General features: G+C 39.3%; 13 protein-coding genes across 13 annotated transcripts; 5 read left to right on the forward strand and 8 right to left on the reverse strand.

Moving 5' to 3' along the window:
* Positions 1 to 1,096: 1,096 nt before the first annotated feature.
* OGAPHI_003566 (uncharacterized protein) lies at positions 1,097 to 1,369 on the reverse strand (the record flags this gene model as incomplete). The annotated part of the gene is made up of 1 exon (XM_046204553.1): positions 1,097 to 1,369. One exon carries the CDS (start codon positions 1,367 to 1,369, stop codon positions 1,097 to 1,099), a length of 273 nt encoding a protein of 90 aa, XP_046060586.1.
* Positions 1,370 to 4,245: 2,876 nt separating this feature from the next.
* Positions 4,246 to 5,340, forward strand: OGAPHI_003567 (uncharacterized protein; the record flags this gene model as incomplete). The annotated part of the gene is made up of 1 exon (XM_046204554.1): positions 4,246 to 5,340. One exon carries the CDS (start codon positions 4,246 to 4,248, stop codon positions 5,338 to 5,340), a length of 1,095 nt encoding a protein of 364 aa, XP_046060587.1.
* Positions 5,341 to 5,469: 129 nt separating this feature from the next.
* Positions 5,470 to 7,254, reverse strand: OGAPHI_003568 (uncharacterized protein; the record flags this gene model as incomplete). The annotated part of the gene is made up of 1 exon (XM_046204556.1): positions 5,470 to 7,254. One exon carries the CDS (start codon positions 7,252 to 7,254, stop codon positions 5,470 to 5,472), a length of 1,785 nt encoding a protein of 594 aa, XP_046060588.1.
* Positions 7,255 to 7,935: 681 nt separating this feature from the next.
* Positions 7,936 to 9,198, forward strand: OGAPHI_003569 (uncharacterized protein; the record flags this gene model as incomplete). Its single annotated transcript, XM_046204557.1, has 1 exon — positions 7,936 to 9,198. One exon carries the CDS (start codon positions 7,936 to 7,938, stop codon positions 9,196 to 9,198), a length of 1,263 nt encoding a protein of 420 aa, XP_046060589.1.
* A 27-nt stretch (positions 9,199 to 9,225) lies between these two features.
* On the reverse strand, positions 9,226 to 9,900 carry OGAPHI_003570 (uncharacterized protein; the record flags this gene model as incomplete). Its single annotated transcript, XM_046204558.1, has 1 exon — positions 9,226 to 9,900. One exon carries the CDS (start codon positions 9,898 to 9,900, stop codon positions 9,226 to 9,228), a length of 675 nt encoding a protein of 224 aa, XP_046060590.1.
* A 359-nt stretch (positions 9,901 to 10,259) lies between these two features.
* Positions 10,260 to 11,671, reverse strand: OGAPHI_003571 (uncharacterized protein; the record flags this gene model as incomplete). The annotated part of the gene is made up of 2 exons (XM_046204559.1): positions 10,260 to 10,668; positions 11,025 to 11,671. 2 exons carry the CDS (start codon positions 11,669 to 11,671, stop codon positions 10,260 to 10,262), a joined length of 1,056 nt encoding a protein of 351 aa, XP_046060591.1.
* A 1,895-nt stretch (positions 11,672 to 13,566) lies between these two features.
* Positions 13,567 to 14,541, reverse strand: OGAPHI_003572 (uncharacterized protein; the record flags this gene model as incomplete). The annotated part of the gene is made up of 1 exon (XM_046204560.1): positions 13,567 to 14,541. One exon carries the CDS (start codon positions 14,539 to 14,541, stop codon positions 13,567 to 13,569), a length of 975 nt encoding a protein of 324 aa, XP_046060592.1.
* Positions 14,542 to 14,832: 291 nt separating this feature from the next.
* On the forward strand, positions 14,833 to 16,146 carry OGAPHI_003573 (uncharacterized protein; the record flags this gene model as incomplete). The annotated part of the gene is made up of 1 exon (XM_046204561.1): positions 14,833 to 16,146. One exon carries the CDS (start codon positions 14,833 to 14,835, stop codon positions 16,144 to 16,146), a length of 1,314 nt encoding a protein of 437 aa, XP_046060593.1.
* A 37-nt stretch (positions 16,147 to 16,183) lies between these two features.
* OGAPHI_003574 (uncharacterized protein) lies at positions 16,184 to 19,549 on the reverse strand (the record flags this gene model as incomplete). The annotated part of the gene is made up of 1 exon (XM_046204562.1): positions 16,184 to 19,549. One exon carries the CDS (start codon positions 19,547 to 19,549, stop codon positions 16,184 to 16,186), a length of 3,366 nt encoding a protein of 1,121 aa, XP_046060594.1.
* A 326-nt stretch (positions 19,550 to 19,875) lies between these two features.
* Positions 19,876 to 20,565, forward strand: OGAPHI_003575 (uncharacterized protein; the record flags this gene model as incomplete). The annotated part of the gene is made up of 1 exon (XM_046204563.1): positions 19,876 to 20,565. The coding sequence occupies one exon, from the start codon at positions 19,876 to 19,878 to the stop codon at positions 20,563 to 20,565; it is 690 nt and encodes a 229-aa protein (XP_046060595.1).
* A 1,118-nt stretch (positions 20,566 to 21,683) lies between these two features.
* Positions 21,684 to 24,359, forward strand: OGAPHI_003576 (uncharacterized protein; the record flags this gene model as incomplete). Its single annotated transcript, XM_046204564.1, has 1 exon — positions 21,684 to 24,359. One exon carries the CDS (start codon positions 21,684 to 21,686, stop codon positions 24,357 to 24,359), a length of 2,676 nt encoding a protein of 891 aa, XP_046060596.1.
* OGAPHI_003577 (uncharacterized protein) lies at positions 21,707 to 22,340 on the reverse strand (the record flags this gene model as incomplete). The annotated part of the gene is made up of 2 exons (XM_046204565.1): positions 21,707 to 22,039; positions 22,290 to 22,340. The coding sequence occupies 2 exons, from the start codon at positions 22,338 to 22,340 to the stop codon at positions 21,707 to 21,709; spliced, it is 384 nt and encodes a 127-aa protein (XP_046060597.1).
* Positions 24,008 to 24,381, reverse strand: OGAPHI_003578 (uncharacterized protein; the record flags this gene model as incomplete). Its single annotated transcript, XM_046204567.1, has 2 exons — positions 24,008 to 24,249; positions 24,327 to 24,381. The coding sequence occupies 2 exons, from the start codon at positions 24,379 to 24,381 to the stop codon at positions 24,008 to 24,010; spliced, it is 297 nt and encodes a 98-aa protein (XP_046060598.1).
* Between the last annotated feature and the right edge of the window lie 121 nt (positions 24,382 to 24,502).

The raw sequence follows: 24,502 nt of genomic DNA on the forward strand, positions 1-24,502 counted from the left end.
AAGGGGTGCTTTCCCATCTGTTTAAATAGGAGACCTCTGAAAAGTGTGTCTCTGAGAATACTACCAGTTGACATCTACCATAAATCAGACAAACCTATATGAGTAATATCTATCAAGTTACAAACAAAATCGATTAATTGCAGACAACGCTAAACAATTCGGCTTCCTATTGGAAAAATTTTAGTAGAGATTACAGACTCTGTCATTTGCGGTACAATGTCATCAAATGAGGAAAACAAGGAATACTGATATTACCTGAGCGACAGGGAAACTCATTCTCATTGAATGTGACTCGGGGAGAGTCAACAAATTTTCCCGTTTGTAGACCAAGTAGATGATAATGTATGACTCTTTTCTTAAGATTAAAAGTTGACTTCTACGGTATTCATAATGTTGCAGTTAATAATTCACTTCCTACTATATCAGTTTAGATAAGTTGTTCACTTTAATATGTGGACGAAACCCACATATTTCTAGTATTTTCAAAGTGGACCTGTAGGATTCCCATCCGATCCTTAATCACTTCTGACACAAATCACATACACTCTATATGATGTGTCATTTGCTTACGTCACCTCTCTTATTAGTGGAGTCACGTGACTAAGTTCACGACTACCTTCACAACAAGGAGCTAGACAATTATTTGATTTATGGCCTATTTCCTGGCATCTGGTAAAGATGAGTTTGCGATATTCTTTACTTCTTTTATTGGATCTGAAATGACCACCGTGCGAGCGATGATTTAAAATTTGGGGATTCATTATCACCGAACTTATCCATGATCTCGAGACAGTGCATCAGTTTCAAAGAATAAGAATTAATTCTGAAAATTTGTGACGCACCAGGTTGTATCAGTGAAATAATCGACATGCAAGCTGCAGTTTCCTTTTCATGAGGCAATTTGTCTATTCAAATAATTTGTAATATTTTCTTTCCTCTCATTTTGTCGGAAACGCCCGCCTCATGAACAACGCCACGGATATCTCCGTAGATTATTTCAAGTGTGGTATTACCAAAAAAACCTTAAAGATGACGAAGAAGCTCTTTACCAGAATGGTATAATGTCATGTTAAACGCAAGTTTGTCACTCAGGGATCTAATGAGAATTGATAATAAATATTAACCGCACAGCTCGACCCTTATGGAAGTCTTGCAATTCAGATGGACTACAAATACTCTTCTTATCCAGTGCATTCTCATATAGTTCATACTTGGCCGAAAACAAAACAAAGGTCATCTTTTCCCACCAAGCTCGAAAATCATATCTTGAGCGAAGTTTCATCAAATCATGGAATCCGTTCGTCATGCACATTGCGTTATGTTGTAATGCATCCAGTATAGATGTCAGTGATGAATTAGCTGTGGACATCTTATAACTTTAAGTACTTGTAAGACACTCCTAATTATTTATTTCAGTTAGTTATGTAAAATGGGCTAACGCTCCTTTCATATATCACCGTATCTTAAGCGCCAGATCTTCTGTCTTCTCTTGCTGACAAAATATATCTGATAAACTGTTCTCGCTCACTTATATAAGCAAGTACATAATCATCTGATACCTTTGGGACTATCTTCTTCAACACGTTACCAGAAGTCATAACCTGATGGAGTCTGGTCACAATTCATGGGATGCTTGTTAGCTAGTATGAGCTAGTCTCGACATACTTACCTAATCTATTATGCATATTGATTATGGAAGATAAGAAAAAAAAGTGTGTGAGACTCGGATCTAACGACCTAAAATCACATCAGTGCTAATCGAGACTCACTAGACTAAACTACCTCTATTAGGACAGAAGCTAAAGTCTCATTGTTTTTATTTTAAGTAGTCTAAAAAGGGATGCTAACCCCTCCATTTAAGAGAGGACAACTCTAAGATTGTATATCTGAGATACTACTAGTTGATATCTACCATGGACCAGACCGACCTGTATGAGTATTATGTGACAAGTTACAAACAGTGCTGACTGAGTGGTCAGTCTTAGTGAAGAAGTATACTGAAATTGAACAGAAATATTACGCACTTTCCCTGATTTAATTTCCAGTTGATGTTAAGCACCAGATCAGCGTGATCTTAGCCATCATCAATATTCTTGCTTGTCTCACCATGATATATTCCTGCATGTGTATAGACAAAATTTGCCTCAACAATTCGTTGTTTGCGCTTGCTCGTTTGTCTATATGCATACAAATTTTTCAAATAATCTCCTAGCATGAACCGGCGGATGCTGTCATCCTGTATTTGTCGAAAAGAGAACCTCTCCGAGCTCAAAAGCAATCTAGGTTTGCTCAAATAGAGTTTTAGTTTCAATCCAATATAAAGATGTAAGTACACCTGGCGGGCATTTTATTCACGGTGAGATCCAATTCAGTTATTCCTGTCTGGCTGTTATAGACAGTATTTTAGCCCCGCGACTATAAATAGGTAAAATATGACCCTGAACTTTTGCTCTTGGTAAGTTCTTGGCTAGGAGCACGGTTCTTTTTGGTTATCCATATGCTGAGATGAAAGCAGCCTAGGTTGGATTGCTGCAGAAACTGAAGACCTTTGCAAAACACTTTGCAATACTTTGACTCAATCTTCAAAAGCTGAACTGAGAGTAATATCAATTAGTCCCGAGTCGAGTAGAATAGTCAGTAGGCTTGGTATTTGAGAATGAGGGATGTGACAACCATGTTAACGTTTTTTAAAGGTATAAGATCACCAATGCTATGGCTGAACGCCCTCCATTTTATGATCGTTTCTAAATTTCTAGTGGTGCTTGTGATACTCGTTTTGTCTCTCAGAATTCATGTGATGCAAGTCTAACCTGTAATTGAACTGCTTGCATTAAATTGCGGGCATATAGACACAACTGTATCGCCTATCATTCATGGTTGTGTAATACTCAATTTTTGTCAATAAGCCAATCCAGTAGCTGCAGATCATGTCATATTACATAAGCAACAAATATTCACTAAGCGTAACTCAAGTGATTATTGTAAAACAAAAAACCATGCTCGTAGGGCAAAATGATAGTCATTAACTAGTGCTCATATAAGAGGGATGATCGAAGCGAAAAGCTATGAGCCACGCATATCACTTAAGAGGTACCCATACTTAAATTAAAGACTATTCAGACAAAACATTTTCTGGTTCGTCTTCTCGCTATAAGATAATCCTCAATCTCTAAAAGGTTACTTGAATGTTGAGACATTACATCCTGTCGGAACTTGAACAGTTGATTATCTAATTGACTGAAAAACTTGCTCACGTGACTGGCTGACAAGTATTAAAATGGGGAACCCTGTCTTGTTTCAAGTGACACTTTGTTGCTTATCTTTAAACTATATGTCTGATACAACATGCGCATGTTTCCCATAATAGGCGCATAAAGGTGTTACAATTTGTTTCATATTGCTGTATTTGAGGAGGGTGTGCTTTCCCCCTCTTTTAGAAAGTAAGGGAATGTTCTCAAGTTCTTAGTTTATACAAATCATAAGTCAATATAACTTATTACTATTCTAATAAGTTCCATTGACATAACCGAGTGTCATAATCAAATTGATAGCTCAGGCACCGTTCGCTGTTACAAGGTGGACCGAGCGCTCTAGGCTACTCAGAACAAGAGGGCGGCTAATTGGGTCTACATCCGTACACTCGGTTACGTAATAAACTTACCTAAAAGTCTGATTCATCCAACAAAGCCTGACAGCATGACACATCATTTTGATAGGATCTGGGAGATTGTAATGCTTTCATCATAAAGGACGTCCACCAAGAATCTGTATCCTCCACATGTTCAGCACTCAATTGAACATAAAGTCCATCAAGGTTAAACCACCTTAAAAAAATTATATGATATGTATTCGCTAATCAATCTGTTTTCCTTTTGTATTCTTTGGCGCCAAATCTCCATTCAGTAAATTGTCTGCCAATATCGTATCGTGACATGAATTTAATCTAAATTTATAATTTATCGTTTGTCAATTTCTATTGCAAATAAAATATTACTCGCTTGTTTGTCGGGGACGATCACTATCTGGGTCAAAGATTAATCATAGAGTACCGAATATAAGGGTGATCGGAAAGTCTTTGCCACTGGATAGGAATAATAGTGTTTGTGTTATTTTATACGCCCAATTCTTTTTGTTCAAATATCGCTTCAGGTGATTCCGTCCAACATATATTGAGCTTAATCCACTTCAGAGATGGCGTTTCTTTTTAAGCGCAATCCAAAAAGCCCGGCAGAGCTTGTGAGAGCTATGAATGAGCAGCTTTCAAAATTGGAATTAACGAATGACAGAAAAAAGGCTCAAGATGAGGTTTCTCGGTATTTGATTACTATAAAAGGAATTATAACTGGAAGAAGTGAAGAGTTGGCGGGAGTTGCGGGCGACTCTCAACCTGACCAGATTGCTCAACTGGCTCATGAAGTTTATAACACGGACTGTCTTTTACTATTGATACAAAATTTGGCTCAGATAGAATTTGACGCTCGCAAAATAGTGGGGCTTCTGTTCAGTTCCTTATTGAAAAGGAAGATTGTCAACAGATCTCCGACTATTGATTACTTATTACAGAAACCACAGATACTCATTCTACTGATGCATGGACCCGAGAATCCTGAAATTTCAATCAATACTGGTTCCATGTTGCGGGAAGCTGTAAGATACGAACAGATAGCAAAATACATTCTTGCTGATTCCTCATTCTGGAAATATTTCGACTACTGTGAATATGGGTCATTTGAAATTTCTACAGAAGCGTTCCTTACTTTGAGTGATCTTCTAACAACTCACAAACTAGTTGCCAGCGACTTCTTCAACCGCAATTTGGAGAAATTCATCGAGCGGATAAATAAACTGATCATGTCTCCAAATTATGTTACCAAAAGACAGTCTGTCAAACTACTATCACAGCTGATATTAGACAAGCCTAACTATAACCTAATGACGACCTACGTTAATTCTGCTCACAATTTAAAGCTGATCATGATTTTACTTGGTGATAAGTCTAAAAACATACAATATGAGTCGTTTAACGTTTTCAAAATTTTTATCGCAAATCCCAGGAAGTCGAAGTCCATTGTTGACATACTGACTAAGAACAGGGATCGTCTTTTAAGCTTTCTAAGAGAGTTCACGAATGACAGAAAAGACGATGATTTATTCCTAGTCGAACGCAACTTCGTTATAGAACAAATTGAAAGTTTGCCTAAATTAGTTCAACTACAAGGTTTTCATGAAAAGGATTCATCAGCAGAACATCAAAGCATGAGCGGCGAAACCAAGGCCACCGCGCCTATCACCAAATCCAATTATAACTCATCAAAAATTCTTTCATACTCACAACAATAGTACTCGACCGCTTTAGACAGAGAAGTTCACCTGTTCCTCGATGAGCTAACATATTATCTTACCTCACGCCAGAAGGGTAGATAAAGTGATCTTGGTAACTAGACATGTGAATCTAAGAACAAGCGGCCATTATTCCCAGGTGAAACTTATTATTTCGTTAAGGAAAAATATCTCGCCTTGAGCTCTGGAATCAAAGCACACCGCTCCCGCATGTACCAAGCTATGAAGAATGGATTGCAGAAACAAAAAATTGAATTTGAGGGTCTCATTACCTTGTAGATCCAGTGCGGAACACCCATTTGGAACGTTAACTTTTAAGATGTTCAAAACAGAGTTTGAGATGGCAGTGGCATCCATGGTAGAACTGGAGATTGCATTCAAATATTCTGATTTGGGTGTTTGCGAGCTATTATCCCTTGTATGCGGAAATGGAAGCTGTAAAAGCTGTAATTTGAAATTGAATTCCTCAAAGCTTTTCACCGCAGCCAAAAACTCAGATGGAGAGATAGAGAAAAATCCCCTTTTTTTATTGTAAAGACAATAAAAATCGAGAAGTGAAATCAGCTCCCCGCCCTTCCTTATCATCTGATTAGCCATGATATAGTCATAAACCTGGCGACAAAGTTCTTCTTCGTACAAGCCCAACATTCGTGTATCTCCACTATCCCTTAATGATTTTAGAAAGTCTGCTTGGGAAAAATCATCTGAAACGCTAGTTACTTCATCAGTAGTGAGCAAGGTCCCCAGCATTTTGATCGAGTGCTTCGAGCGTGAAAGCAATCGTAATGTTTGGCCCATTTCGTCTGGTCTCCTAGCAGAAAACATCAATGCTCTTTTGTATTCTTCCCCCACTTTGGAAAGCTCCACACTTTTGTCCATCAAATTTTGTAGATCCCCAAGCGAAGAACTAAGAAATGCAGATCTCTCAATATTTCGAAGGTTCGTAGACTCCTGAAGGCCGTGGATTCCCGCTTTTACTTGTGAGTGATCGGGCGGAAAAGCCGAACTATTTTCTCGTGAAGTAATATCACCTTTGGCATTCAGAGGCATGTCACTAAGCTTAGTGCTTCCAACGTTGACTCTTTTCTTTCCTGTTGCACGAAGCCACCTTGCTTGTGATACAGCTAACTGTAGCTTTTCAAAAAAAGTTTTTGATCCCCCACTTCGGAAACTCAATCTATAAAGCCCAATGGTCCCCTTGTCAGCCCTGGAATCTATCGAAAAGTTTGGCACGTGTGCAGAAGAATCAGAATCATCAATACTCAAGGTTGTGTGTACAATTGGACTTCCACATCTTTCACAGCTTGCACAATTGATGTTTTCGTATAAGCACGTTACACAGACACTGTTCTCAGTATTTCCCCCTCCTAACATCTTAGCCTGGGGCGTCACGCTCTCTTCGGTCCCCTGATGTGAAATAGCTCTCGCAATGTCTGTCATGTTTGCCCTTACTCCACATTTGCTGCATACAGGGGTGCAGCGATCATCCTTCTGATTTAAGCTAAATTCATTAGGCTGAAAGCATATAGGACAAGTCCAAGTTATGGGAGAATCACGACCAGAATCTGAAGACTTATACTGCCTTTTAAGAGTCAGAGATATTTTTGGACTTGACTTCATAAATCCATTGATGTATTTCACGTCTTCCACCAAACTTAAGTCCAAAGCAACACTTTTAGAGTGATCTTGATCATGAAAATCTCCGCAATTGGAAATGTATATTAAGCGGAAGGAAGTCAGATAGAGTCGCCCGTTTTGATAATTATCAATCTTTGCATTACCCACATAAAGGCCAACATTGTTAACCAGGTGCAAATTTCGTTCATTGGGTATGTAGCGAGGTCTCCCACCACATGTTACAGTGGCATAAACCCAACCCTTGTTAGGAGTGTGATTCGGGTGTTGCTCTTTCATTGCTACTTCAAAATATTATACGCATCAGTGGATCCAACTTGTTGTGCATAGGTATTTTTTAATAGATGGCAAAATGAGACTTAATTTTCGCACCAAGTAAACCAACCATAGGAGATTTTTCTTGTCTATCTATCTTGCATACTCGCTGATACTTACCTATTCACTACATGTAGCTTCAGATTCAGATATCTGATACTTTGGGTTCAGTAATCAAATAGGCTCGCATCAATCATTCTGTCTCAAGGCTTGAGAACAAATATTCGGTGGTCAGTTGGGTGTTCCTGTATTCTTGATATTAAATTTCTCCCTGAGATGCGTATACACAGTCAATTGAACTTTGCACTTCGCCACCATAATTGATGGTGAATCCATCTGATTCATATTATCAACATATTTAGTTTATTCTACCAGCTAATGTCTTTCGATTAAACAATTGAGCTCAGTATCACGTACGATATGTTAGCAGTATATTCAAACGGTAGTCCACCATTCACAGAGAATTTGTCGATCAGATGGGCAATATGATCTATCGTTCCTTAACTTGCGGACCAAATGGAATGGTTTGAATTACCCGAAAAGGAAATTTCCAAATAAATCAACAAACAAGTAAATAATTTCTTGACTGAAGATTTGAATTTGTTGTTTAATTACCGAGTTCTATAGATTACTTTTACAGCCAGAATGTCAAAAGATCAATTCAAGGGCTCTAATTCTACCGGACCCAAAGTTTACCAACCCAATAATCAACTTGTTGTGGTTGTTTCGAAAGCTTATGACCTTCCAAATAGAAGAAAGCTAGACAAACAATCGCCGTATTGCGTCGCTCGTATACAAGATCAAGTTCAAAAAACCAAGGTCATTCCACGTGGAGGACAGAGTCCACAATTTGATGATGAGTTATGGTTTTCACTTGATGGAGTCGAAGATACCATTTTGACGTTCTTTGTGTATCACCAACTGAAAAAAGATTCGGAACTAGTCTGCAAGGCTGAAATCGATTTCACGCCTGCATTGAGAAGATCTTCTAAAGAAGGTTATGATAATTGGTTCCCACTCTCGTATAAAGGGAAGCCTGCAGGAAGAATATTCTTAGAAATGACTTATTATTCGTCTTCGACCATTGTGCCTGCTCACATTGGTTTAGTCACCGAACACAAAAACACTAATGATAAAGATTTAGGGTACCCTTTCACTGCAAAAAGCGAACCAGAGAATGAGGATCGTTTCGGAGCAGAGAAAGAAATCCATGGTAGCCGCATTGGTACTGAGCAAGATAGAACGACAACAGCATGTCCCTCTTTGAATGATGGAGAGAAAGAGACATCATTAGACCAAGCTGGATTTCTCAAATTTTTTTCTAATGGATGGAAACTTCCCTATAACCTGAATTGGCAATCAAACAGAACTGCGACAGAGAAGACACCAGGAGAGCGAGCACAATTAGATACTGCACCGAAACACAAACTTTTTGAAGATTCAAGTGATGACGATTCAATTCGTTCAAAAGAATCCCTGGATTCCAACTTACACGGGACACCCATTTCCAATCCATTCCAAGTTGGTAAGAACTTTTTCTCGAACATAATCTTTAACTACGATAACGACGATCACGCAGCTTCACTCCCGCATGAACCTGAAAATACCTCACCCAAGGTTGAATATAGTTTCGGTTCGCACAAGAAAACATCAAATAAATTTAGCCCATCAAATGCTTTGGATCAAAATGATGATTCTCCACCACCAAGCCCCCCTTCCCATAGAATACCGCTTATGGCCGTTAACCCGTCAAAAGAAAAAGCATTTCAAACACTGGCTGCAGCCCGTTTCTCTTCTGAAAATTTGAACTTTTCTGACACCATGACTCCAGATGTTTTAAACAAGAAATCGAACGCTCTGTCATATTCTCAAATCAGGAAGCTGCACCGAAAAAAAGGTGGCGTTTAATTAAATGGGAGCCTGTGACATCGAATACTAAAATGCAATCTCGTCGTCTCCATCGTCATCTAAGTAGTCAACTTCGCCATCATCGAAATATTTCTCTGCATTGTAATCATCATCATCTTCTTCCTCGAACTCGTCGTCTTCTTCCTCTTCCTCCTCCTCCCCTTCAACTATATCTTCGTCAATTTCATCCACATTATTGATTTTTTCTGCTATCCGCTTTTGCTTCTCCTCCGCAGAGAAGGCAAGGGCACTTGATTGAAGAGAACGAGGGTTAGAAATGAGTGCAAACTCTTTTGCAGAGTCCTGGTTGTATCTTCGTCCAACCGTAACTGTCTTAAGCTCTTCAGGCAAAAACGACGATGAATGAAACTTGTACGATCTTTCATTTTTATTATTTCTGCGTTTATAGCGATCAGAATATCTTTCTATATGGCTTCCAACCAAGCTAGCTTTGCGGTGCTTTGAGTTTTGACTGTCTCGGATATTTCCTGCAAGGCTTAAGTCATTGGAGCAGAAATAACTAGTATTGATAATTTCACAAAATTGTGAAAATCTTGATGTTTCTTCCATCTCTTTCGAGCTTGGTTTTCCATACACTGGCAAAAGATTGGAGTTTTCAAGATGTCTCAGGCCAATACTGACATCTGCGTAACTAAGGCCCGTTGGTAAACCATTTGAAGATCTCGAGTCAGAAAAAGCCATCTTGAATCGGTTTTTTTATGCCTCAGAAAAATATTTTATGAATACTCGAGACACAATTGTAAGGTTGCGAAACCGTTTTACTTTGTTGCGGATATTTGCCATTCACTGTAATTTGACCTTCTTTATTGAGTAGGTATCGTTCGAATGAAGTGTACATTAATTGATTTTCGATGTTCATTTGAACTATGTATTCAAAGATATAAACGGTTTCACTAAAGTTAGCCTTTCTGACATTACTATGTCACAGTTGAATACCACACCTCATCTATCAACATGGTTTCCGGTTCTTAAGTATGATCCCAAAAGTGCTGAAAGCCCACTTGTCGAGGCTGGACGCTAAACTCAACGATTGCACCAATTCATTCCTCAAGAAGCTCATTTATTTCATCATCGCTATCAGAGGTCGCATCATTGGTGCTCTTTGTGGCTGCATACTCCAACTGACTTTGTAATAATTTCTGCTGCGATTTAACTTTATTCCGAGTCCGCTTTCCCCAACCCCATCTTCCATCGCTTGCAGAAATGCCACTGGAAACGGCTTCATCCAGGTGTCCTTCACCAGGTCGTTCTATCAGTTCATTCGACTTATTGTTCCGATCTTCTTCAAGCTTCTTTTTCACCTGATACTGCTTCATGAACGCCAAGTATCGCTGCCTGAAGAAAATATAACCACCTATTATTACCACCAAGCGAAGACTCTTGAAGATGTCAAATTCTTGCGTAAAGCTCTCGTAGATATTATTAAGATCGAACATGCTCAAAAGGAACCTAGTCTCAGTGGATGTAATATAATTAGATTATTGCGCTCACTTCAACAACAGATCACAAAGAAGTGAGAAAAATAAAAATCAGAGACCTTTATTTTTTGAAGTTTGTTCAAGTTGTGCTTGAAATTTAGACTTTCGAAACTAGATTGAGTATATTGACTAGATAAAAATTTCAAACCACCACTGGTCATTCCGAAATCTACGAACATGTATCTGTAGATACGTGAAGACGAGGCCCAAAAGCCATCAAAAGGTCAAATCTCATCATTATCATGATTTGGGGCTTGGAGATTCCCTAGAGCCTGAACTTTCGAAGGTTTCACGAAACAACCATATCCCTGTGGACAATTAAAGTACCTAGATCCCCTAATCGATCCATCGTTTTTACCCAATTTGTTGTCAAGTTCAATTCCAATCCACTCGCAAAATCCCTCATCAATCTCTTCCACTTTGCCAATAAATCGTATAACTCCTCTTTTCTCTGATATAGGTGAGGTATCAGTAGACGAAGTCAACACAGAGCAACCCTGACCTACATGAAACTGCTTTGACAACTCAGCATTTTCTTGAAGGTACTTGTCTCTCTTAAGTGCGTAGTTTCGATCGTATTCACCTAGATTATTGTTCTGCTTCCATCGCAAAACGGAGTTATCCAACTTTCTGTACTTTTCCTCGGTTATACGATAGTGTTCTGTAGAGTCGGAATTGTTTTGAAAGTCTTTTTCTAGATCGTTCACTACAGAGTTGGTATCTTTGGAATCAACATGGATACGAGTATGCGGAACTATGCTGTAAGTAGTTAGAGTATTATGTGTGTCAGTCTCAGCTATCTTTTGTCTTTCACTTGTGTTTCCTGTACGGTATATGTAAATAATCTGGTCCGGCCCAGGAATTCCTGTAATCCACTCAAGCCGTTGGCGTAAATGGTCGACCGTCCAATTCAGTGAAATCCTTCTCTCAGAAGATGTGAGGTCAGATGTCACAAAAACACTTATATAGTCCATCAACGATAAAAAAACAGACCTTTGATAAAGAAACCAGTGTTTTTTTTGTGGCCATCTGGAACATCGAATTATTTTTTGTTATCCCACCCCCTGTATGACAGATATAGTCAGATAATCTTCACTCTGTGGTTTCAAAACCTTACAGAATTTGTCTTTGGATTACTCAGTCAAAAAACCGGCTTAGTAGTTTCAAAGAAATTTCTACTGAATGATGGAAATCAGGAATCGCTTAGCTGGATACAAGCTGGTTCGTCTCTTGACCGCTTGTTCAACAAAATTACTCATTGTTCATATCGTGCCCTCCCTCAAATTTTTAAATGTTTCTTGTTGATCTTAGGGAGACTCGGCATTATCATATTCATCGTGCAAAAATTTTGAATCAAAACTCTTTGTCCTAGTCTTACATGACGGTAAATTGTACTGCTGTATAAGAAATTCAGTTGCCATGCCAAAATCAAAGAACCTCCGCTCCAAAGCTCCAAACGATTACTGGAAAGTTGAAGAGGTTTTGAGAGGTTTTGATGAAAAAATGAAAAGGGCCGAAAGTTCAACAACTAAGAAAGGACTGCCAAAAAATGAGATTGGGTGGGACATAACAAAGATACAACATCAGCGATCTAGATACATTTACGATATATTTTACAACAAAAAGACCATTTCCCGAGAACTTTATGATTGGTTACTAAAGCACAAATTTGGAGATTCAGAACTAATCTCAAAATGGAAAAAACAAGGTTACGAAAAGTTGTGCTGCCTTCACTGCATTAGTAACTCGCACAAGAAAACCTGTACTTGCAGGATACCTAAAGCTTCGAGTCAGAGATCAAAAGAGAATCCTAAAACAGAGAAATGCTTTATTTGCGGATGTCAAGGCTGTGCAAGCTGTGATTAGACTTTCGAACTTAGAATAATAGTCCAAGTGGTTATGAGTCCTGTTCAAGGGAAGTTTTTACTTACAGATAATATCATATTGGTCAATTTTAATCAAGATGGAAGTGAGTAGTGGTCGACAATGACGTATTACTAACATAATCCAGCCCGAAAAGCAGAAACAAAAGAAGGATAGACAGGACGGACCAAAAAGAGATGCCATCTTGAATTTACAAGAGTACCAAAACCGCAAACTAGTGGTCACTTTTTCCGGAGGACGGAAGATTGTTGGGGAATTGAAGGGATTCGATCAACTCATGAACCTTGTTTTGGATGATTGTTTTGAGTCGTTACGCGAGGAAACGGACAGACACACATTATCGAAGAGCACACGCCATTTGGGAACGGTTGTTGTAAGGAGCCCAGCGTTATTGACAATATCTCCACTTGAAGGAATAATGTCGATACCAAACCCTTACCAAACTGAGCCAAAAATCTTTGAATGAGATACAATCACATGCAAAATCTTTAAGATATCAAGATATGAGAGAGCAGTGTCTTTGATAAGTAGACACCTCCTTGATATAAATTGAATTTTGTCAGAAAGAGTTTGTTTCGAGATTTTACGTTGATGTGCTCCTTTGATACTAGAAGTTGCTAAGTATGAATGAGAAGCGTCTAAGCCAATCAAGCTCAAATGAACAGTTTTCCGATTTTCTGTCTCTCATTACTGCTACTATTTAAAATTTTTATTAGTGCACACAAAGTTGATACTGTATTGAAATTACAGCTCAAATGCGGTGCGGAACAAATCCTTTCAGCGGTGATGGTTCCAGCATATCACCATAGAAGCTTAGATTAGTATGGATAAACAGCACCTGGTTTGGGATATTGACGCTGTATTTCGAATTAAAACGTTGAACCAATCAGTATATTGAATCCTAAAATAAGTAGCTCAAAAGCTAGTAGAATAAAGTGACTGAAGTAGAAACAGGACAATGCAGCTAACAACGCTATAATACAAGTTATTTAACAAACAAAAATACCGTAGTGAAATCATCTGTTGATTCTAGTTCAAATGCTTTGATGCCAATAGAAGGGCTGATCGGTAACTCTATTATTTCTTGAGATTTGATTCCTTGTTTTGAATGAATCTTAAGAACAGCACGATTAAACTCTTTATTGTAGTGGAGTTTCAGATCTAGTACTTTATCGAAGAGTTCGCATTTGACAACTAGTCGATATCCATGCACTGTTTCGTTCGAACTCATTTTATGATACGTAGGAAAACTCAACAGTGAGTTATTGGTTGCTGGTCCTGGATTTGTGGCTATAGATTCTAGAGAAATCCTTTCTTTTGGAGCCGGATCAAAAGTATTGTTCAGGTGGAATTGTGACTGCCGTGAAGAATCGAGATTGGATTTGATCAAGAGACTATTGGAAATATCACTTTGTAGAGAATTCATCCTTAACTGAGTTAAACATGTATCTTCTTCGTCTTCTAATTCTTGGATATCAATTGGAGAAATCTTACCCATGTGAGTACGATTCAAGAAAACTCGACTTTCCCTATCGACGAGTAATTCATCATTATACTGCAATTCAATTGCGTCAAAGCACCATTGAGTCAAAACTATTTTCAGCTGCTCATTTGCACCGCTCAATTCCAATGCCTTTTCATGAATTATACAATCGATTATCAAAGCAGGATTTCCCGACTTATCTTCCCCAGTCTTCAAATCGGGAGATACGATTAGAGGAATTTCCCATTCGTCATTGGCTATGAGAGCAAACAAAGTGCCCCAATCAATTGGATCGTTAGGAATTGCTGGCTTCGGAATGTGAGGACTCGTGCAAACATTGACGAAAAGTTTTGTTCCCGGTGAAACCCCCTTATAACGCTTAAGTAGCCGACACTTGATCACAAATCCTGGAGTTGGATACAGAGCAGTCGAATCTGCGAGGAGAGATCGAGGTTTAGGCTTTAGCAATTCACCCATCGTATTTAAAATCGTGAAGTAATTCAAAAACGAAATACATAATTTATATATGTTAGGCAATATAGAGTGGATATACAGTATTCGCGCGCGCACAATGTATGTTTCTGGCTGATAAATATTTTGAATTAAGGCGCGATATACGTTTCACATACCTATAGATCATTAATTGTCTGCGCAGCGTAGAATAGCCGTTATCAACCCTCTGTGTCAGCGCTCCACAAAGTCAGACTATACATTTGACATTGATATAGGGTTATAATAATTTATTCAACAAGTATTTGCGCCAAGGAGATGTCACAAGAGCAACAAGAGCAGCAAACTTTTGCTAATGACACAGAATCAGGAGACCATGTCTTTCACAACCGAAAAACTGAAGTGTACACCACAAAGCTACGCCGTAATGATTCTGACTCGCCATTCCTCTCATCTCAAGTGGCCCCTTCAAATGGTAAGCGAACGGGAATTAATTTGGGATTGAATGTGTTCGAAAGTGAAGTTCCTCAAAAGAAACTGGACTTGAACACTGTGACGCCTTCCAAATCGGAAGTAAACCCACCAGACCCTTACGGAACAAAGCCATCGGAAGATAGTCATAGCCCCTGTTCCATTCATCATAAACAGCTTACCTCAGAAACAAAACAGGAGGAGCTGTCCCACTTCCACGGCCTTTCAGACGAACTGAGGCTTCTTGCTTCCAAAGAAATGGAGATTCTAGAGATCAAGCAGCAGATCAAGAACTTGATAACTCGTAAAAGAACGCTTGAGTTTGAAACACAGGATTTGAAGATTGTTATTGAGAAACAATTGGTGGGTCAAATCACTTCTTCACAAAAATCAAGTTCACGGAATAAAGGACTCTTTGAAAAGCATACGCCCAAATCTCCAAGTAGTATGCAAAAACACCGTATGAAATCAGTTGACGTGTCAGATGACCCGCTCCTTGAAGGTGAACTCAGTGAACCACGCCTGGAATCTACTACAAGTGTGGACGAAGAGGATTCCAAATCTTGGTTTTCAAAGCCTTTGAATTTAATTCAACAGATAGATTCGTTGATCTACCAAGAAATCGAGAAGCTGCACATAACACCATTTGCAGGTGTGAATTCGATAGAGGAGGAGACACACGTTGGAGCGAGCCTTGACGTGAAAAATAACGATTTAGATGCCCCACTACAAGATCAAGGGGCGCAAAGTTACAATCTTTTGGGAACACCCATAAAATCTACTCGAACTCGCCCAGAACTGGACTCCAATAACACAAAGGATGTTATGCAATCGGTTTCTAACAAATTATGGAATTTTGTTAATGATGTGAAACAAAACTTGGCAGTCGATGAAATATCAACCTCATCTAGCCCCCTTTCATCCCCAGGAAAAGCGAGAACGCCGTCATTCTCAAACAGACAGTCATACGGATTGCATGCAAAACAAAGGAAAAGGAGCATGACAAATCCGTCCGTTAGTCCCCAATCACAAGTGTTGGAATCAGAAGGTGAAAACTCTCCTGTGAGGCTTCAGAAATACAAAACGACAAGGGAAGTTGAGCTTTCGAATTTGAAGGAAAAAGGCCCCAAGCGCGTTGATACCTCAAATATGAGTCCTTAATGATGTATCAGTACGTACTCAATCGGATGGTTAGAATTCACGATGAGGACTTGAACAGTTTTTTCTTCAACGCTATTGTCTCCTCCTTCAAATGGTCTCTTTCTTGATTCACGATAAACAGCTCGGCTTCTAGGTCCTTTAACTTGAAATACCATTGAGCATTTCCAGCGATATCTTTTTGAGCACTAGTGCCCATCGACGAAGAATCGTCAGCTTTTGTATTTTTGAAATCGACTCCTCCCAGCTCGTATTCTTTCAATGAGCTTGTAAGCTGCTTGTTAGAATCTTTGAGCTTTTCGATTTCGTTTTGAGAGATAGTCAAAGCTTTGTGGGAGTTTTTTAGAGAAGTGTGCGATGCATGGTTCATATCCTCCAATTCCTTAGTTCTTAATTCAAGCTCGCTAATTCGTGCTTCCAGTTGACCAATTTTATTATCATCAGATTTCTTGCATTCAATCAACTTTTCAATCTGTAACTGCAAATCCGAGATGAGCTGATCTTTCCCTTCATTTGAGGATTTTCCTCCTGTTGTATTATAGCCGACTAATTCAGCAAATAACTTTTCCTGGGGAACTTTGTTAATAACGTTCACGAACGAACTCAGGTTATTGGATGCCTCAACTATCTGACGATGCGTATCAGTTCTTTCGAGAATCACTTTTTGTGTCTCATCTTCATTGTCCCCATCTGTGTGGGGAATCAATGCTCCACAAGCATAACCTAGGGTCTTTGCTTGTGATTCTAAGTATTTGATATGGGCTTCCAAATCATATATTTTCTTCAAAATCGCAGCTTCCCCTTTTAAACTTGCCCTCAGAAAACTGATGGATTCCTTCTGGCTCTTGATAACCGACTCGAAGCCGCTCATATTCTTGACGTGGTTGTTAAATGCTGGTTTAAACTCCTCCAACGTAGATGACAACGAGGCATTTTCTGCCTTGAGAAGTGTTAACTGATTTTCAAGTTCGAAGATACGACCACTTGAAATATTTCTAACAGATGGTTGATTGCTCGTATCCAAATGATCTGCACATTTCAGCTCTCTAGTTTGTGTGTCATCGACGCAACCACATAGTTTTGATTTCAAATCCCGATTCTCTGTCAGAAGGATCTGTTTTTCTTTCTCTAGATTGTTCAATTTCTGATTTGCCTTATCCATATTCTCTCCCATTTCCTCTCTTAGCTTCTTCAGGAGTTGATGAAACTCCTCGGTGGTATTTTTCCCAACATTCGGCCCAGAAACGGGCGCTGATGTTGCCCAACTAGCAGTAACGGGGCGCGTCTGCACGTCTGGATGTCTGGCATCAAGAGAAAGCTCAGATGATCTTTTCATTTGAGGAAATTTGTTTCCAGTTAAATGACGTTCCTCATCATTCACATCAGTGCTAGTTCGAATAGTTTCCGCTTCTTTATTAGGTGCTGACAGTTCGAGAGGTTCAAGGAGACGATTAACAGGAGAAGAATCGGAACCAGTACTTTTGACTGACGAGCAGTCTTCTGTTTTCAATGTCAACTCGTTCTTCTGTTGTTTTTGAATCCTTGAATTATTGTCACTTTTCGAAACGTCAAGGGCCACATGAGTATGAGATTCAGAGTTCGGATTTTCGACATCTTCCCAAACACGGGAACTGGTGTCTTGTGGAGCGAAAACATCGTGTACAACCTCATCATCACTCGCATTTTCGTACACAACATACTGGCTTTGCCGATTGAGGATCTTTGAGACGTTTTTGTCTGGAGAATGTTCATCTTGGGTTTGGGAGACATGTGTTATCTTATCAACAGAAGTGGAACCCGGTACTCCATTTTCCGAAGCGAGAGCATCATGCATCCTCAAAAACTTGGGGACAGAAAGGAGATCAAGTTCATAAATGACTGAGCTAGGATATTCAAACTGTGAAGTTTGTATTAATTTGTTTTGTGATTCTGAGATACCTTGAAAATCACTATCGAGTTGATCCCCTCCCATCACTAGCATCTTTTCTTGAGCCGAGTCAACTGTAATGGTGTGCCCACATCTTGGAGATGGACAGTTTGGCAAATTGCTCTGAAGTTGAAAGCATTCAAAAGAATCTAAATTGATAATGAACATATCGCTAGACGTTTCACCGTTCAACAATTTTCCTCCGAATATGAATAGCAAGTTTTGATGTAAGGTTGCAGAGTGACTTTCAAGGGGTGGAGGTAAAAACCCACTTAAAATACATTTATTCCACTGATTCGTCAAAGCATCAAAGCATAATAAAAAGTTGTATACTTTGACGCCATCGGTTCCACCAAAAACGTAAAACTTATCATCATATGCAGTCATAGTATGATTTGAAAGCTGTGGTGGAATGTAGCTCTCTGGCTCTGGTATTATCTTCTCCCAGCATGTTTTTGGATTCCTAAAATTTGAAAGATCAAACTTCCACATGTCACTAAAATATTCATTTTCGACCTGCCCACCGAAAACGTACAAGAAGCTTGACCACTTGGACTGGCTGGATGAATTCTCAAAATTAAGCACACCAATCTGATGTCCATATCTTCCTGAAGGTTTTGGACCTTCCGGTGATGTTATGGTCCATTTCAGTGAAGTGATATTGAAAAAGTAAAGTTTGTCATCTAGTTCTTGTGTAGCGTTCGTTACGGTATCGCCCGCAAACACAATGAAAGCATTCCCAATTAATATTGAGGAGTGCCCAATCCTGGGTGTCGGAATCCTTTCAAAATTCTCAATTGGTGAGGCGATATATGGGTAATCTTTTGATCTATCGTTTTCACTCTTGACAGGCTCAACAATCCACATATCACCGAAAACATTTTTCCCACACAATCCACCCATCAAATATACAGCCCCAGCTTCCGAAGTTGTTGACGAAGCTGCATGACTAAACCTAGGAAACGGTGAATTATACAACGTCTTCTTCTTCCACGGACTTGAAGAAGACACATTCAAATTGGAATGAAAATCTTGCATATTTTTCTTCCCTGGTTGAAATTCACGTGTGTTATTGCCTTCAGCATTCGACTGTAGAGGTCTATCCGTGGCTTTCCGTAGTGAAGTATGAGGTAAATTTTCCGTTTCTGACTTGATCTGTGATTTGTATTGTAAGTTATGCGTCTGCGCTGTTCCAGAAGCACCACCGTACTGGCTCAACGATAAAGCACTAGGTGCTGAATTCAAAGGGTAATCAACTGAAACACTTCTTTCACCCGAAACATGGTGGACTTTGAATGTGCTCTTGTTTGGTGGTAATCCTATACCTGGAGATCTGCTATAAGCGGAATTAAAAAGTTTCGTACTCTGACCTGAGGAGGACCTACTCGCTTGTGGACTAGAGGAAGGACTGTTAGCTAGATTGCTTCCATCTGATGAAGTTTTTGAATGCTTATTTTTGTTTTTGAAAAAAGGGGCCATTTGAAACAACACTCGTACTTATAAACTTCTTTTTGATATCTCTGATGAATGAATCTTCCAATATGCTTCGCCGATCTTCAGAATGCCTGATCCACCAAATGTGCTATAAATACAGATATTTAGCAAGGCAAATGTCAAATCACTGCAAACAAAATTTTGATTTACCCCTTAAAAAGATCTTGACACGAAATATAGGTTGAGAAAAAAAAAAGACGAGCTTACCTTTTTGTAAATATTTGTCTCGCTTTTCAGTTCTACATAAGTTTACAAACTTGTGGTGAAGATCAATTAATTAGCAATAAGCCTCCCTTGATACTTTTCCAGCGATGTTGATTGAATTACTTGCAATCATTGGTTCAATTATTGGTTTCATTGCGATCACGCTGTCCATTGCGTCTGGCCTTTATTATTTATCCGAACTTGTTGAAGAGAACACCGAGTTTACCCGAAGATTTTTAGCCCGATTGATTAAAAGTACTGCAACATTCTTGCTCCTATTGTGGCTATTTGATGCGTTCCCTCTCAAACTCATATTGTTCTCTCAGTTTTCATATTTTGTTTATTATCAAAATCTCAGAAAATTTCCCAACATCAATTTGACAGGACCTATATTTCTAACGACTTGTCTGTTGGCTCTACTAAACCATTTTTTCTGGTTCCAGCATTTTAATAACCCTCCAGTTCCTACAATTGAAGAGAGATTAAAACCGGATTTCAAGATGCCCCATTATGCCTCTTTCACGGAAATAGCATCATTTTTTGGACTCTGCATATGGCTGATACCGTTTGGTTTCTTCATATCGCTCAGTGCGAATGAAAACACTTTGCCCACAAGCGTGCTTGAGCTTGAAAGATCATCAGGCGAAAACGATTTAAATGTCCAAAAATCCATCACGTTAATCAAATTCGTTTTTCAGTTGGCGTTTAACAAGATTGCTCAGCTTTTGGCACTTTTCAACATAAAACTTTCGAAGAAACAGAAGACATCACGAAATCCAAGCGACATTTATATATGAGAACTTTGACAAAACCTTTCACAAAATAGAAAATGTGATTTTCAGTGATTGATCGACAAAATGGACGATATTTTAGTCGTAGAGTTACGTGCGAATGAGCCATGCGGAGATTTGAACGCCCATTAGTATTCTGGTATATACTGACAGCAATTGCTTCCCTTTCATTATCGTATAAGGTCCAAATGAATAATAAAGAGAGTGTTTTTTTTTCACTCTAGAATCTCGAGAATTGTGCTATGGTGACTGTCCTTTTGGCCAAAATAATCAATTATTGCTAAGACCCTACTCGAAGGTGATCCAACGCTAAATATATGAGCTGATAGGTCGGGTGACTCTTAGGTAGCTAGGTCAAGTTCATGTCGATACGTACTTTCAGAATCAAAAGTCACCTATTCATCCTGCTTTGAAGTGAATTGAACTCTGAAATTACATCAAGTACGTTGATTGCAACCGTATTGAAGCTGATTGAAATCACCTAATCTATTTGAGGTGACTTGAAGAAGTTAACCCAAGAAGCGCACAAACGAAAAACCTTCATATGGAATTTTGTTCAAGTGCAGCGATTGAAATTACAATGCGATTTGGATGAAACGATAATGAGCGACAAGTGACGATCCGGTTTATCCAAAATTGGAGGCTTTCTGCACATTCAGTATACAGGTGGTCAAAGCAAGCTTGCGAAGAAATCTAATCCAAAACTTCCCACAAAGACAAATGGAAAGGATAGATTGGACACTGGCAGATGAATAGGTGTGTTACATGGGATAGTGCTATCAAAACAAGAGAGGTGAAAATATATCCCTTACTCAAAATTCCATTTTGTTTCAACAGAACAACCCGAATTCACCCAAACCCACCAAGAGCGGATTTTTTGTTGTGGAATAGAACAAAAATATTTTATTCGATTTCCAATTTGATTAAAGGCGACGATATACGTATATTGTGAAAGATATTACAAACGTCGGTAGTAACTAAACGACATTGATTTTTTGTCACCAAGAAGTATAGCTCAACATATAGAGCAGTCCTATACGTTACAAACTTAGTCTGTCATCAAAAATAAATTAAGAACACGTTGATTGGGAAACCTTTTGTTCCATCTGAAACAACATCTAACAATGTCAGCGAATGATCACGGAACTTACTTTAGCGTCATAAAAGAATTTAATGCTAGGTTGGGAGATGAACTTACAATACATCCCGGTGACACCATAGAGCTTATAAGCGACGATAGCGAATTTGATGATGGTTGGTACATGGGCCGTAATTTGGCTACAAATAGCGTAGGTTTGTACCCAAAGGCTTTCACCACACTATTAAGTGAACAGGCTAAGGGGAAGCCATCGCTATTAAGATCTAGGTCAAGACGTTTAACACCATCAGGAAGCCCAGCTACCACAACACCACCAGCCGCAGCGTCCAAATTTTTGCGGGTGAGCGAGGAGATTGGAGAGAGTGGAGCAAACTCTTCCGGCTCAATAACTCAATCAACCTATAATCACACAACTGATTCAAAAGAGTCTGATCATATGAGCCTTGCTGATCGAAGTCGTGATACTGTGACTGGAAAATACGTATCTGTTCACAGAACACTGAATGATATTGATAAAGCACTGGAAGAGCTGGATTATGATGATCGTTCATACGAAAAGGATATCATTGCAGGGTCCGCTCTCAATCCAGTTGAAGTGAAGACTTGGACACCTGAACAGGTCACGCAATACTTTTCGAGTTTGAATTTCGACGTTGAAAGTACAGGGCAATTTGCTAGACATAAAATCAACGGTGCTATTCTTATTCAATTGGAGCTTTCCTATTTGAAAGAACTGGAAATCGCCTCTTTTGGCACTCGATTCGAAATCTATAAGGAAATTGAGGAACTGAGGCTAGCCTCCGAGAATAGAAGCTACAAACGGAAGACGAGCTCAGGTGTCTCAGGTCCCAAAATTCTTATGCCTTCAGTGAATAATAAGCAGACCCATGCTAGAAAAAGATCACAGTCGTTGGATAACATTCCAGTTTCTCACTATGTTGCTTCAAACTCTGCTTCAAAGTCCGAGCTGGAAGTACAACAGACACACCAACCTCAGGACATGGACCAGTTAAACGATACAACTGCATATGATGAGACACCTAGCGAAGAAAGCGTTGCCGATGAAGAATTTAGTACTCCAACAGGATTATTTGAGTCGCCTCGAAAGGCTCCGCAGCCTCCTGTATTTGATAACCTTTCTAGAGAGGCTGTTATCACCAATTCAGACTATCATAGCTCGAAACCATCAAGCGATTTCAAGAATCGGGAACATATACATTCAAGGATTTTGCATAGTCGCGAGTCTTCAATCGGTAATACTTCTTCCATTTACACCGAGAAGAAGCACTCACGCAATCCTTCGTCTTCTTCATTTGCAAATGCTTTACAACATAAAGCATATTCTCCCAACAGAGGCCACTCGAGAAACAATTCGGATTTGAATGTAGCAAGAAGAGAGAAAGGTCAACAGAGATTTGAGGACTCAACTGAGGAGACTTCGTCTAACAAGATTGGAAGTCATGATAAAAGAAATACCGAAGACTCAACTCCATTAAATCGCCAAGATATCCCAAAACTTGAATTCGACAAGAAGGGAGCAGTGTCCCCAGAGAGAAGAACGGTTTCAGCTAGAGAGATGTCACCGAATAGTAAAGCACTTGATCCAAAGCGAGTTGCGTCTGCAGCAGCTCTCACAGCTAGCACTACATCAAGGGCAACTGGTTCAAATGGGCTAAGAAACCTGGGTGCTTTAAGGTCGTCAAAATCGTCAACTTCTGCTTTTCAAGAGGGTATTCGGAACATCTCGACTGACGAAGCCATTCGGACAGCTGATTTTTCTGGGTGGATGAGCAAGAGAGGTAATTTGTCTATTGGTTCATGGAAGCAAAGATATTTTACTCTCCACAAAACTAGGTTATCCTATTTTGGATCTTTGAAAGACAAACGAGAGAAGGGTCTGATCGATATCACCTCTCATCGGGTATTGCCCGCAGTTGATTCAGAAGATAAGATTTCTGCTGTTTATGCAGCTACAACTGGGTCTGGTAGATTTTGTTTCAAATTAGTGCCACCAGCACCCGGATCAAAGAAAGGATTAACTTTCACGCAACAGAAAGTCCATTATTTTGCTGTCGATACAAAGCAGGAAATGAGAGACTGGATGGCAGCTTTGATGAAGGCTACAATTGAATTGGATGAAAGTGTTCCTGTTATTTCTTCTTGTGTGACCCCTACTATTCCATTACACAAAGCTCAAGAGCTTCTCGCGCAAGCTCGAGAAAATGCTCGCGTAAACCTTGAAAATTTAGAAAAGGAGCAATCGTTACAAGATTTGACAACAGATGAAGAAGGATCTTTTAAGTCATCCGTTAACTCTAATGCACAGACTCCAATAAGCCAACCGTCGACTCAGTTCCAAAACAACTCAACCACACCAACCTCTCTGAATTCAACAAATCGAAAACCTTCGGTTAGGTTAGACACATCTGCGGCCACACCAGATATATCTGGCGTAAATGGTCTTTCCACACCATATTTGGTGACTTCCGGTTTAATGTCACCTAACTCATCTTTAACATCAGAATTGAATTCTCCTGGAACATCCAGTTTGAGGGGTTCCAAAAAAGCAATGAAAAAGGTATCGACTGCAGCTACAAATCCTGTTCCGATGATCACAAAGTTGGAAAATGAGGAGAGTTCGTCTTATTCAGCCGAGTCGAACAAAAACAAGACAAGTAGTCCTTCCATCTCAAAACGTTAGGTATCCTTGGGATAGGGTTCATGTTGTATTGTATACTATGTTATTTTACCTGTCCGATAACTCTTATAGCAACGTCCTGTAGCCGTGTGGTCAATGTTACATTGACTTATGACTACAATGAGTTAGTGAAGTATTTGGGGAGG

The sequence above is a fragment of the Ogataea philodendri genome (assembly GCF_020536065.1).
Source record: "Ogataea philodendri strain CBS6075 chromosome Unknown scaffold2, whole genome shotgun sequence".
Taxonomy (NCBI): Eukaryota; Fungi; Ascomycota; class Pichiomycetes; order Pichiales; family Pichiaceae; genus Ogataea; species Ogataea philodendri.